The following is a 12,692-nucleotide window of genomic DNA, read 5'->3' on the forward strand; positions in this document are numbered from 1 at the left end:
TCATCATATACAAAGGTTAGGAAGAAAGAATTCAGAGGGAAAGAGAGCCAAGGTAAATTTGAAAACAAATGCTATAGAAATCGTACTGCAAGGGGTCATTAAACACGACATGATTTTACTCAGCTTGAAAAAAAAAATCTCTGTTTTGAACATGTGACCAGCTTGGATCGCATGTTGGTTGGGCAGCTGCCTCCAGAGAAGAAGTGGATAATCTGTGGCAATGGAGCAGGGGAGGCGCGTGACACTTGGGTTTGGGCGGCATGAGCACCAGGAGCTCCCTAGAAGTCGGGCGGGGGGGGGGCACGAGCACCTGGACCATAGCCCCACCCCCCTGCTCTGCCCTGAGGCTGACACCCACTCGGCCTCCTTCCCCCGAGGCCCCGCCCATGTTCCACCCCACTCTGCCCCATCCCTGGCCCCCCTCCCCCAAGGCTCGGCCCACACACCCACGGCTTGAGCCTCTTTGCCCCCTCCCCCGAGGCTCCCCCCTGCCTGCCACTCATGCCTCTTCACCCCCTCCCCGGTGGCCCTTCCCCGCCCACTGCTTGCGCCTCTACTCCCTGAGCAGCGGGCGAGGAGGGTCCTTGGGAGAAGGGGAAGAGGCGGAGCGGGGACAGGAAGAGGAGCAGTGTGAGTGGGGCCACGGGGGAAGAGGACAGGCAGGACCACGGCAGGGCTACAATATCAGCGGTTCGAAGGGGGCGGGCTGGCTGTCCTCCAGAGGTTGGTGCTCCACATCTGGTTTTGGGGAGGCTTAGCCTCCTCTGGCCACTTATACCCACCACCCATGCAATGTGGATAGTTTGATCTGGGACTTGAATAAAAACAATTGTCCAAATCCGGAAGGTCCCTACTTAAGTTTTTAACCATTCCTTTCTTACGCAAATTCCCCCTGACTTCAGTGGGAATTCTGCCTGAGTCAGGACAGAGGAAATACTGAGTAAGAACTTGAGCATTAGTCCCAAACGCTCTAATAAATCGTTTTTTATTCTTTCAGAGGTTCTCTTGTAATTATCGGATGATATTAGATCTACTACTGTCACAGCAAAATACAGCTGCGAGAACAGGTTTCTGGCTGTAGCCAAGGCTGTGTCATTGCCGGCATAACCCACTTGTATAGATGCAGCCTACGCAGACAGAAGGCGTTTTTCTATTGATGTAGAAATACCACCTCCCCAAATGACATTAGTTGCATCTACCCTGGAGTTTTGTTGGCATGATTATGTCACTAGGGGTTGTGGTTTAATCAGGCCCCTGACCGGCGTAGCTATGCTGGCATAAGTTTTAAGTGTAGACCAGGCATAAGCAGATCAAAGGTGATGCTTAAAAATACTAATTCCAGAGCTGCATGTTTGCATATTCCTCATTTCAATTCCATCATAAATCACCATGATGCAAAATGTGCCGGGCGGGGGGGAATCTTTCCCTGTTGACCTTCATTTAGAAGCTCTGAATTTGGTTACAGAATCTGCTGCCACGTGTCGGGCCCTTCAGCGGCCTCTGTGATCACAACATCAGGCTTGCTACAAAGCTGTGGATCTACAGAACCATACTTGTGGCAACTCGGTTGTGCGGCAGTGAACATGGGGGCTGAGGGACACCGGACTGAAGTTTTCAGTTCTCATCCTCAGCTGCTCCATATCCAGTGGCAGGACCTGATCGGCAATGAGACTCTGAAGTTGAACCCAGCAACTACCTGCATCAGCATGACTTATGGGGGAGGGATAGCTCACAGGGGAAGGGATAGCTCAGTGGTTTGAGCATTGGCCTGCTAACCCCAGGGTTGTGAGCTCAATTCTTGAGGGGGCCATTTAGGGATCTGGGGCAAAAATTGGGGATTGGTCCTGCTTTGAGCAGGGGGTTGGACTAGATGACCTCCTGAGGTCCCTTCCAACCCTGATATTCTATGAGTCTATGACTGCAGGTTCGGTGGCCTTGTTGGCATGGATGTAGTGTTAGGATGGAAGACCAACAAATTCCGAAAGTTATTTACCAGGGAATGTTGCTACATAGCTGGTGATCTCGTGGGCTCCACAACATCACCAGTGATGAACAGAAACTGAATAGCCAGCTGAACGTCACCCGAAGGATGTAGCCAGAGATCAGTCCGGGTGGTGCTCGGTCTGCATCTAGGCCACATCTCTTTAGGATTTCCCATAATCACAATTTTAATGAGCTAAAGAAATATGTGCATAAGAAGTGATATTTTTGCATGCAATTAACAAACAAACAAACCCTGTTTTTTTGCATATGTCCATCCTACTTAAAAAGACTCTGAGCTGGTTTATTTTTTTATGTTAAATGCTTCCTCTAGGCTTTGTAGCGCCTGTTCTTTGGTTATTTTTTCCCAAACCTGTGGTAGATTTGCTGGCTTAGCATTGTACTTCTTAGCAAACTTATAGTTGAACCTGTTAAAAATGAACTTCCAATAATCAGAAGTGTCGATGCTGAGATCGGGCTGGATGCGCCAGTCTGGGTAATATCGTCGATAATCTTTATAGGGATGAAATTTCTCTTCCGTTTCTGAATTTTTAAATAAAGCGTTGGAAACCACATCAGAAGAACACAAAGAGTACTCAAGCATTCCTGTCCGTTTGTTTTTGCACTGCCCTAATCCCTGAGGCCGATGGACTGTAGCAAAGTGTTCTGTATGATCCATGCCTCCTGCTTCACAGGGGACTTTACAGAATGGGCACTGCTGCCCGCAGCCAAACACGCAGTTGAAGATTTCATCCTGGGGCTTCATGGACAGTTTGGAGAGTTTGGATTCAAATGTCAACTCATTAAATTCAGCTAAGATTTCTTTTTCCAGTTCGGGAAGGATGGCCTGAACATCAGCAGAAAACTGCATAGGATTTGCCGTGTTTTTAAACCGCACCACTGCTAGACGGTCCTTGGAAATCACCAAGTCATTCTGTAACGCTCCACAAAATGCATCTAAAAAGTCACAGACCGTGTTGGTGCTTTTGTCACTGGGAGACTCCAGAGCAGCCCTGACTTTCTTTATTACTGAGGACAGAATCTCTTTCTCCAGGTGTTGCAACCGTGCTGTCCGGCTGTAGAAATCTAGCAGGTGTCCCTCTACCCAGATTTTGACAAAATGTTCATAGTTATTAATGTATATGATATAGGTGTCAAAGTTTTCATATTTCAACAGCTTCTTCAGGGCAGTGAACTGGAAAAGGCTTCGGTTTGTATATTCATCAAACTGTCCACTGCTGAGAATGTCATCGACTATTTCTAACCCAAGTCTGTTGTTCACATGGTCCACCAAGACAGGTTTAAGACACCAATGACACAAATCCCTGGCCCTTGTTTGGCAGGAATCCTTCCCCAAACAAAGATCTCTAAATGTGGAGAGATACTGAGGTTTTAGTTTCTCCAGATAAAGTTCAGGATCATTTTCTTTCATGAAGCTTGCTTGCATCTTCTCTAATAAAGGAGCCACTTCCCCTAAAATGTGAAGCTTCAGGTCAACTTTAAAGCAAGTGCTCGTGTGAAGTTTCTGAACGTCTACCTCTTGAAGCCTCTTATTGATCATCCTCAACAGATTTCTGCTGTAAATTTCATCATAGTCTGCTTTAGTATCTGCTACATTTTTAATATAATCTTTGCACTGTTCCATTAATGATTTAACAAGTTCTTCTGTTTTATGCCAGCATTCCTGCGTGAACCATTCATTCAGGGTCTTAATCCATGGTAAATCTAAGTATTCCTTTTTCATAATGAAAGATTTTGTTCCATAATTCAATAAGTTGCTGTTTTCCTGTAGTTTTAGACTGGATGAATTCTCTTGCTTAGCCAGGTCCTCTCTCAGCAGCAACTCAATATCTTGATAAATTTGCTTTTCATCCAAACAGCCCAGCCGTATTTTTGACACGGTCTCACTCCACATTTCTTCAAACTCCATTTCCAGTTCCTTGTTGTCTGCTTTGTTCTCTCTCATTTTACAGTATTCCAAAAGCAAGTCCATTTCACCTTCGATTGTTTTTATGCACATACCCTGAATAGTGTTTTTCTTTCGCCATCCTTCGCTGGCAGTCACCAGATTGGAACAAATGACATGTGAATAACTTGAACTTTGAAGAGATAGTGGAACTGAATTCCTAACAAAATATCCCATGTTCTTTACAGCGGAAACTGCCAGTTTTGCTGTTGCACTTTGAAACCACTCCAAAATCCTGTGTGATTCATGGCTCAGTTTCTGCTCAGTCTCACTTGTTAGGTTGGTCAGGACACAAGCATCTAATTTAGCTGGTGGTTGATTCTGGAAGAAAGTTTGTTTTTCAGTTACCCACAGATTCATCTCCTTGCGGAACGCCCATTCCCACCCTACAGACTTTGCAGATATCTTGGTGTAGGCTTCAGTTGTGAAGGGGTTTCTAAAGCTGAAGAGGAAGTCGTCATGTCTCAGAGCATTCCACAGACTCTTCACCCATTCGATAAATTGGGGAAGGTCTTTGGGAACACTGTTAAGTGAATGTTGTCTTACAAATTCAAACAAACATTTCTTTAGCCCACACACACTCTCACTGTACCCAATATTCACTGGTGCCATTGGAGGGTCCCCATGCCACAGGCTGGGGATGTACCAATTGTGTTTCTCTGGATCATAGTCCATAATGTCAGAAACCGTAATTTCTTTCTGTAGTTTTTCCATCTTTGCTGCAGCTATGGTCATTTCATTCAGTTGCTCCACAAGATACTTCCTGTCTCTCATTTTTTGTTCATAGGCAGCCACATCACTGACATTCTGATGCACAAATTGGCAGCTGGGCATGTGCCCCGTTTCCTCCATTCTGAGAAAGGCATGGACCACAATTTGCAGAACATCCTGCATTTCGGTGGCGTTCTCCATAGCCAGGTTAACGATGGTTATGTCACTCAGTCCAACCACCAGGGTAGCTAGCTCATTGTCATGTTGATAACTATCCTCCAGCCTGGCCAGTTCAGGGGCTTTCAGTCCTTCTGTGTCTATCACCAGGATGAAATCACAGCCCAGGTCCTCCCGAAAGTTCTCTGCCACTTTAATGAGTGACATGAAGGCTCCTCGCGTACGTCGGCCACTGCTCACTGAAAACTGCAGGCTGAACATGGTGTTGAGGAGGGTGGATTTTCCAGTGCTCTGCCCTCCCAGCACCGTCAGAACCAGCATTCTGGACCTTCCCCCCAGCTTGGCATGGAGCTCAGTCAGAACATCTGTCATCCATTGCAGTGGGATGTTGGAGGCATCTCCATCGATCAGCTCCATGGGAAATCCTTCCAGCATCAAATCAGCTGCTAACCTCGGGAAATGAATGAATTTCCTTTGAATTTTTGCCATTTTGCCTATCTTCACCATTGAGTGTTCAGCCTCGTAGAACTGCCCCAACTCACGCAGGAAATGCTCCACTCCTAGAGAACTGACAGAGATGGATTCATCCACATCTGGTAGCTTTTGTTGGTTAGGTTGCAAGTTAGGATGGTTCCCCTTAGCAATGCCATCTAAATTAAATTTCATGCATTTCACAAAGTAGAATATCTCCATTTGAGATAGTGTTCCTATTCCATTGATAAATTTAGTCAAACCGTCAGTAAGGTCACATTTATTCTGCTGTGTACGTAACTCCAACAATTTCTCTTTCAGCCTAGATTTATATTCTTCTGTGGGGACATCCCCTTGTCCTTTCAATCTGCACATTTCTCTTTCCACGTTGCTTAAGCTCTTCCACAGGTCCTCTTGCAGTTGCAGTATTTGCCTCTTGTAATTTCCAACATCTTTTATTTCTGCCGTGATTTCTTTAACGCAGTTCTTTGCTCTCTGACATTCCTCACAGTCCTCATCCAGCTGGATTCCCAGTTCACGTGCGGTCACAGCCATGCCTTCCATATTCATGTCCTTGTGATGATCGTTCATTATACTTCCTATAGCAGAGCACAACTTTTCCATGAATTCCTCTTTCTTGGTCCCAATTTCTTTCTCTAGGACATGTTGTTTACTCAGTTTCAGCACTGGTGCTAATTTGTTAAGGAATTCCTGAGTTTCACTCCGTTTGCCAGACTCGTAATTGAGGATGAAGTTGTATTTAGTGGCTGATCCCTGCAGAGATGATAACAGCGCGTATTGTCTCTCGTTGATGCTCTCAGTAACTATGAACACTGCTGAGGAGACCTCTGTTAAAAAGCTGAACTGCAGCCAGTGGGACTCAATGTCTCCACGCAGATTTGTAACTGCGACGGGCTCTGGGAAAAGATCTGAATCCTCGATTCCAGTAGGGAAATACCAGGAAATCTCCACCAGCCCATCTGCGATTTCCCGAGGGACATTCCCGGACTCCATGTCCCGATGGATAAAGAAATCGTTGTGCTGTTGGGAGGGGCTGAGAACCTCATTGAGGAGTTTGGACTTGGAGAAGCTGCAGCTCCCCATCCGCACAAAGGAAACGGTTGGTATTTTGGTGAGTACAAGGCTTTCCTCTCTGAATCCTCTGCTCTCTGCCAGGGAATGCGGCCTCCACTTCCTCACAATGTCCCTCATGGCCCACAGCAGTAGGGTGCCCTTGGGGGTGTCGAGGGCAGGTAACAGCAGAGGGAGGGCAAACTGGCACATGGACATTTTGGACAGGATCTCCTGCTGTAGGAAACTGTCTGAGCAAAGCAGCACGGCACAGAGAACATCGAGGGGGTGCAGAGAAGCTCTCGTGTCCATGTTGCTATGATGAAGAACATTACTACCATTGCCTTGTCCCCCGTTCTCCTCACTGCTGGCTTGGTCACCAGGTGCTCCCTGCCCAAGGCTCGTGTTTCTGGCTGTCCCATTCAAAGCTATGACCTTCCTCATAAAATGCCATGGTAAATCCTCTAATGCCTGAGGAGTCCAGTTCTGTAGACTTTCTGGATTGATTTCCTGGAGATCTCTCAACGCCAGCTTTGTGCTTCTGTGCTGCTCCATCTTCAGAATGGACAGGAGGTCCTGGAGTGCTCTCCTTCTCTCTGCAGAAAGAGGTTAAAGCATGAGCAGGTTTCAGAATCCATCTGGTATTAAATATGCCTGTTTTGAATGTGTTTATTCAGACATGTATCAGTCAAGTGGTGGGAATTATCTGTTTGCAATCCCTGCTAACGCAGTCTGGCTCTTTTTCCTACACTAGGACCTGGAACACATATGGAAGTTTGGGTCTGCTATAGCCTCCAGGCTGTGGAAACTGGGTTCTTTTGCATAGCCAATGGAGAGTCATACTTTTAAATCAAAGGTCCCAGGTTAAAGCTCTGCTAACAATGACCCAACCTTGGGTGGTGTTCTGAGTGCACTTTCTGTCTTTATTTTAAATCTCCCCTTTCTTTATTTTTCTTGGGAAGGGGTGTTCAGAGCAAAAAGATGCATTTCTTGCCTGTGTCTCTTAGGCTATGTCTGCACTACCGGCTAAATCGATACAGCGGTGTTGATTTAGTGGGTCTAGTGAAGACACAGTAAATCAATGGCAGAGTGCTCTCCCGTCAACATCTGTATTCCACCTCCCCGAGGGGCAGAAGCTATGTCAACGAGACAGGATCTCCCGTCGACATAGCCTGGGATAGAAACCACTGTAAATCGACCTAAGTTACATCAACTTCAGTTACGTAAAGTACGTAACTGAAGTAGCATAACTTAGATCAACTTTCAGCATTCATGTAGACCAGCCCTTAGTATGTGAACATACGTTCCCCCTTACATGAACACTCTAAGAAACTGGCAATTGACATACCAAAGCCTTCCTTTTCACAATTTCATTCTATTCAAATTATTGACAGAAGTACTGTTTATCTAGTGCTTCAAAAGGCATTACACTGACTCTTACTGTTACACGATTTTTCCATTAAAATAAGAAACATTCAAATGTATTTGGTCTCCATGCTAGAAAATGGTTCCTGAACAATTAAACCACAATCCAGCAGCTGATATGCTCAAAACAGCTTAAAAACAGGAAAAAAACCCTAATTTCTGCTTTACGCTACAGTTTGCTTCCCAAAATACACTTACAACAGACAGCCACCACTGCTGCTAACCCAAAGCAAAACACACTGAGTTCCTCTTCTAGGCCTAGACCTTTTCCATTCACGTGCACACAGAAGGGGGTGGAGAAAGGGAAGACAGTTGCCTTCATGTGACATGCTCTATTTTACTTCACATTCATGACACCTTATGCAAAGCACATAGATATGATCATACAGTCAAAGCGAATGTGATGAGGGTCACATCTTCAATTAAGGAGTGATGTGTATTCATACCTTGAATAAGGGTAGAGAAATTTGTGATGCTGTCTCTCAAACTGACCCACATCTGGGGTCTCATGCCCTCTTTTTTTGCTTCCTTTTTACCAGTAGAGAGCGCTCTTTGTGATGAACTGGGGGGAAATTTTTGTCATGAAAGCAAAACAAAAGAAAAGTCTGAATTCAAATCAGTTGGGTCTTGCCCTAACTTTTTCTGGCCCTGAGATGCTTCCAATGAAACATGCAGTTGGAAATTTTGCTCTCTATCCTCTTATTCCAATCCTGAGGATCCATGGGCCTTGAAGGCTGTTCCCCAGGTGACCTTCGCATCTTGGCTATCATCCGGCAACTTGTTAGTAAGTAATGAGCTGAGAATGACTAATGGAACTTTAGCCCCACCAGAGGCACTGCCCATGGGAATCGTGACTGGAGGAGAGGCTGGCCGCACCGATTGGTCTGGCTGAGCTATTTAAGCCAGAAGGAGACACAGGAAGTTGTCTGTGCAACTAGGTGAACTCCTGGCTAGCTTCTATGTTGGTCTCTGTCTTCTTGCCGAGCCCCTGCACCCAACTTCCCTGCCTTGCTCCTGATTCCTGCCTTCCAACCTTGTTCCTGATACCTGCCCCTGGTCTATGACTCTGATGCCAGCCTGACCCTTGGCTTGACTCCCGACTCCAGCTCTGACCACTAGGTCTGACTGTCCAAGTCCTAGTTGTGATGCCAACCATGAAATCTCTTCCCAGTTTCTCTCCTAAGTTCCAGAACTATAGAAATGGCCGTGTTTAGCCTGGAAGAGCTAGGTGCTCACCAGATTTCACATGGGGGACTAAGTCACCTAACTTTTAGTTTAGGTTCCTATAACCAACCTTTTAGCACACCGGCATTCACAGAACCTCTGCTCAGCTGCTGCCTTATGCTGTAGGTCCCTAAAATCCCCGAGGTGCCCAAGTTTCCACCAGTAAAGTCCCTGAGGCAGCTAAGTTTCGGCAGCTGGGCCCGCGCGCAGACATCTACATCTTGATGCTGCCCGGCAGCTTTGTGCCTGATTCACAGACTCAGCATTCCCCTGTCTAGCTCGCCCAGTCTGGTCAATATGCTAAAGCATATCTACTGGATCAAACCTCTTGTTATATCTAATATCCTAGTAGTTAGCTCACTCTCTTAAGATATAAAAGACCTGAGTTCAATCCCCGCTCTGCCACATGCCTTATTGGCTAAAATAGTTGGGAATCAACTAATACTGAAAGTCATTCCATAAATGTGTTTAACTATAGAGGAATTACCTACCTTCAAGAAGAGCTTTCTCCTCCAGCTCTGGACCTTGCTGAGTGTCTGATTCCTGCTTGGAGTTTAAAGCATCTAGCAAAAAAAAAAAAAAAAAAATCAGAGAGACAAACACATATTAGTACTATGTTTATATAATTTTTGTGCATTTTCTCTACTGACCTATGTGTATCTGTGCATTTTCTCCCACCTTTGGTTTTATTAGGAAAAATCTGAGCATGATGAGGAACTGTTTTAAAGTCCATGAAAATAATCAGACACAAACAGGTCACAATAGGGAGGTGGAAACTGCTCGTAGAAGACCACACCATTAACTTTTGGTAAGCCAAAGTTGGAAACAAGCCACACGACGACTCAATTGAAATGGAAACTATTATTTTTAAAAAGCATTGTCTAAAAGTGCAGTAAGTTTCAGATAATAGGCAAGAAATGCAAAATGAAAATAAGAAAAATATGCATGTTACATTGGAAGGTCAGGATAGTTGTTTCCATTTTACAGATGGGGAAACTGAGGCACAGAGCTGGGACGTGACGGCAGAGCTGCGAGTAGAACCCAGACAGTCGTGATCCCATGTCTAGGTCTCTTTCTGGTTCCTCCCACAATGAAAAATTGCTCAAGTGCACAGGGAATCACCTGTGATTGATTAGTTTAAATGAACCCTTTTAGGCCCACCTCCTGGCCCTGTAAATTCAGCAGCACAAAATGATTCCATCTGCAGTTTCTCACACATGGACTTTATTCTGAGGAGACAAGCCTGGAGGAAACCAAAGAAAATGTTCATAAAATATTCCCTAACAAAATTCTGCTGTTTTTTTCTTTTTGAAAAGTCACGAGCCAGATCCTCACATCTGGCTGCTTGGCTGGACCTCTAGATATAAGAAGGCAAAGGTGATGTAATTTCACCTTTACCCTACCATATTCCAGTAGCCACTTCAGTCCCTGGTGTAAATGAGAGGAGCCTTTAGTCTGCTCTAACTTGTGCCAATTTATAGCTGTCCCTAAGGGATTAGAATTCAGGAAAACGGATGTGTCCCTGGCTTTACACCCTTTAGATACTAGTGCTAGTCTAACGTTTTCATCTGAGTTTAATTTAATTGTTTCTCTGAGATAAATAGAACCTTGTCATGTCTATAAAAGAAGCACCAATATATTTTGACAGATCTAGAGTAAGTGGGAGTCTGGATTTGCCACCTGGTTCACAAAAATCCAGTTTTATGCTGGTGCCGCTCCATAGATTTCAGTCGTGAATCAAACACAAGGTCTCTACATTCCCTTCAGTGTCCAGGAGACTTAAGGAAACAACGTCTAAAGCAGGGGTGGGCAAACTACAGCCCAGGGGCTGCATCCGGTCTTTCATACATTTTAATCCGGCCCTTGAGCTCCTGCTGGGGAACGGGGTCAGGGGCTTGTCCAGCGTGTGCCAGGGCTCTGCGTGGATCCCAGAAGCAGCAGCATGTCCCCCCTCTGGCTCTTTTGCGCAGGGGCAGCCAAGGGGCTTCACACGCTGCCCCGCCCCAAGCGCCACCCCCACAGCTCCTATTGGCCACAAACCATGGCCAACGGGAGCTGCAGGGGCAGCACCTGTGGACGAGGCAGGGCGCAGAGCCACCTGGCCACGCCTCCATGTAGGAGCCGGAGGGGGGACATGTTGCTGTTTCTGGGAACTCCTTGAGGTAAGCGCCTCCCGGAACCTGCACCCCTGCCCCCTTCTGTGCCCCAACCCCCTGCCCCAGCCCTGATCCCCCTCCCACACTTCAACCCCCTTGGTCCCAGCCTTGAACACCCTCCTGCACCTCCAACCCCTCATCTCCAGCCCCACCCCAGAGCCCACACTCCCCGCTGGAGCCCTCACCCCCCCACAGACACCCCAACCCCCAATTTCATGAGCATTCATCGCCCACCATACAATTTCCATACCCAGATGTGGCCCTTGGGCCAAAAAGTTTGCCCGCCCCTGATCTAAAGTGCTGTTCTCTGCTTGAGAGATGAAAAAGAGAAAGAGAGAGAGAGAACTGGGTGTGCTGAATGCATCAGAATTGCCTTGTTAATCAGGGAATATCAGGCCTCGGGAACTGTGGCTACATTACAGTTCCCACCATAGCAAGCACAAGTTGGAAATGAAACCTCTGTTGGTTAGATAATGACCCAGGCACCCGGGGAAGCCTGGATGAGCTCCTGGACCGAGAACCAGTGAAAGGAAAGAGCTGCACCCATGGGTGCTGACTCCATGGGTGCGCCGCGGCTCAAGCACCCATGGGGGGGAAAAATTGTGGGTGCTCAGCACCCGTCAGCCACAGCTGTTCCGCAGTGCCACCAATCAGCTGTTTGACGGGGCTGCTGCTCAGCTGTTTGGTGGCTGGGGGAAGCACTTGAGGGAGGGCAGAGAGCAGCCAGTGGCGGGCAGGTGGGGGCCTCGCGGGAGGGGTTGGAGTGGGGCCAGGGGGAGGCAGAGTGAGGGAAGAGTCTCAGGGGAAGGGGTGGAGTGGAGTCAGGGCCTCGTGGTGGAGCAGGGGTGCAGCACCCCCAGGGAAGACTAAAAGTCAGCGCCTATGGCTGTAATGAAAGTCAAGAGAGCGTTTGAGGCACAAAGAGGTCAGAGGGGATATTTCTCCCGCTTGAAGAGCTTTACACAGACTTGTCAAGGGGAAACCATTAGAAAGGAAAGAAACTGCAGCCCAGATGTGGCCTGGCAGGAAGCTCTCCATTCTGGAGCCAGTGGGGAGTGAGAAAGGAAAGCAAATCCAGAAGTGAAGAAATATTCAGGGATGGGGGCTGATTTTTCCTGGGGTTGCCACTTACCATTTCCTGTTGCCTTGGCGAGTTGCTCTGCTAAATCCCTCTTGTTTATTGATTTCAGCGCCTCCACGGTCACCTCCACTGCGTAATCTCCTTCGTAGCAGCTGATCAGCTTGTCAGCGAGGTCGATGACATCCACTTTCTTCAGTGTCCCGCGGCCGATATGTTCATATCCCTCCTTCAGTGGCATTTCGTGCAGTTTGAACTTGAATTTCTTCAGTTCATCTTCCTCCAGTTCCTCCAGGGTCTTCAGCAGATGATCTCTCAGGGTCTTCGCCATGCTGCCTCCTTGGAGGAGAGCTATGCACCCTGCCAGGCCAGGGCAGAGAGAGTCAGGAAACAGCTGCACGGCTGCAAAGGGCAAGTTTCTTCCTGAAGCTCT

General features: G+C 47.0%; 1 protein-coding gene across 2 annotated transcripts; it reads right to left on the bottom strand.

Annotated features, from left to right (window-relative positions):
• Positions 1-2,085: 2,085 nt before the first annotated feature.
• LOC140912338 (up-regulator of cell proliferation-like) lies at positions 2,086-12,692 on the bottom strand. 2 transcript variants are annotated; one of them, XM_073346569.1, is made up of 4 exons: positions 12,314-12,331; positions 9,517-9,588; positions 8,248-8,363; positions 2,086-6,972 (listed from the first exon to the last, which is right to left on the bottom strand). In XM_073346569.1, the coding sequence occupies exons 3-4, from the start codon at positions 8,309-8,311 to the stop codon at positions 2,285-2,287; spliced, it is 4,752 nt and encodes a 1,583-aa protein (XP_073202670.1). In that variant the 5' UTR covers positions 8,312-8,363; positions 9,517-9,588; positions 12,314-12,331; the 3' UTR covers positions 2,086-2,284. The 2 variants fall into 2 exon arrangements, with proteins under 2 accessions (XP_073202670.1, XP_073202669.1); XM_073346568.1 differs by lacking the exon at positions 8,248-8,363 and having other exon boundaries at positions 12,314-12,692.

Source organism: Lepidochelys kempii, chromosome 6, assembly GCF_965140265.1.
Source record: "Lepidochelys kempii isolate rLepKem1 chromosome 6, rLepKem1.hap2, whole genome shotgun sequence".
Classification (NCBI taxonomy): Eukaryota; Metazoa; Chordata; order Testudines; family Cheloniidae; genus Lepidochelys; species Lepidochelys kempii.

What these genes read in the sequence shown, in the direction of transcription:
- LOC140912338 (XM_073346568.1), bottom strand. Translation starts at nt 12,590, where the DNA reads ATGGCGAAGACCCTGAGAGATCATCTGCTGAAGACCCTGGAGGAACTG. An exon ending in CGCCAAGGCAACAGGAAATG is followed by an intron (nt 9,589 to 12,313) that starts GTAAGTGGCAAC and finishes TTTTTTTGCTAG; the next exon opens with ATGCTTTAAACTCCAAGCAG. An exon ending in GGAGAAAGCTCTTCTTGAAG is followed by an intron (nt 6,973 to 9,516) that starts GTAGGTAATTCC and finishes CTCTTTCTGCAG; the next exon opens with AGAGAAGGAGAGCACTCCAG.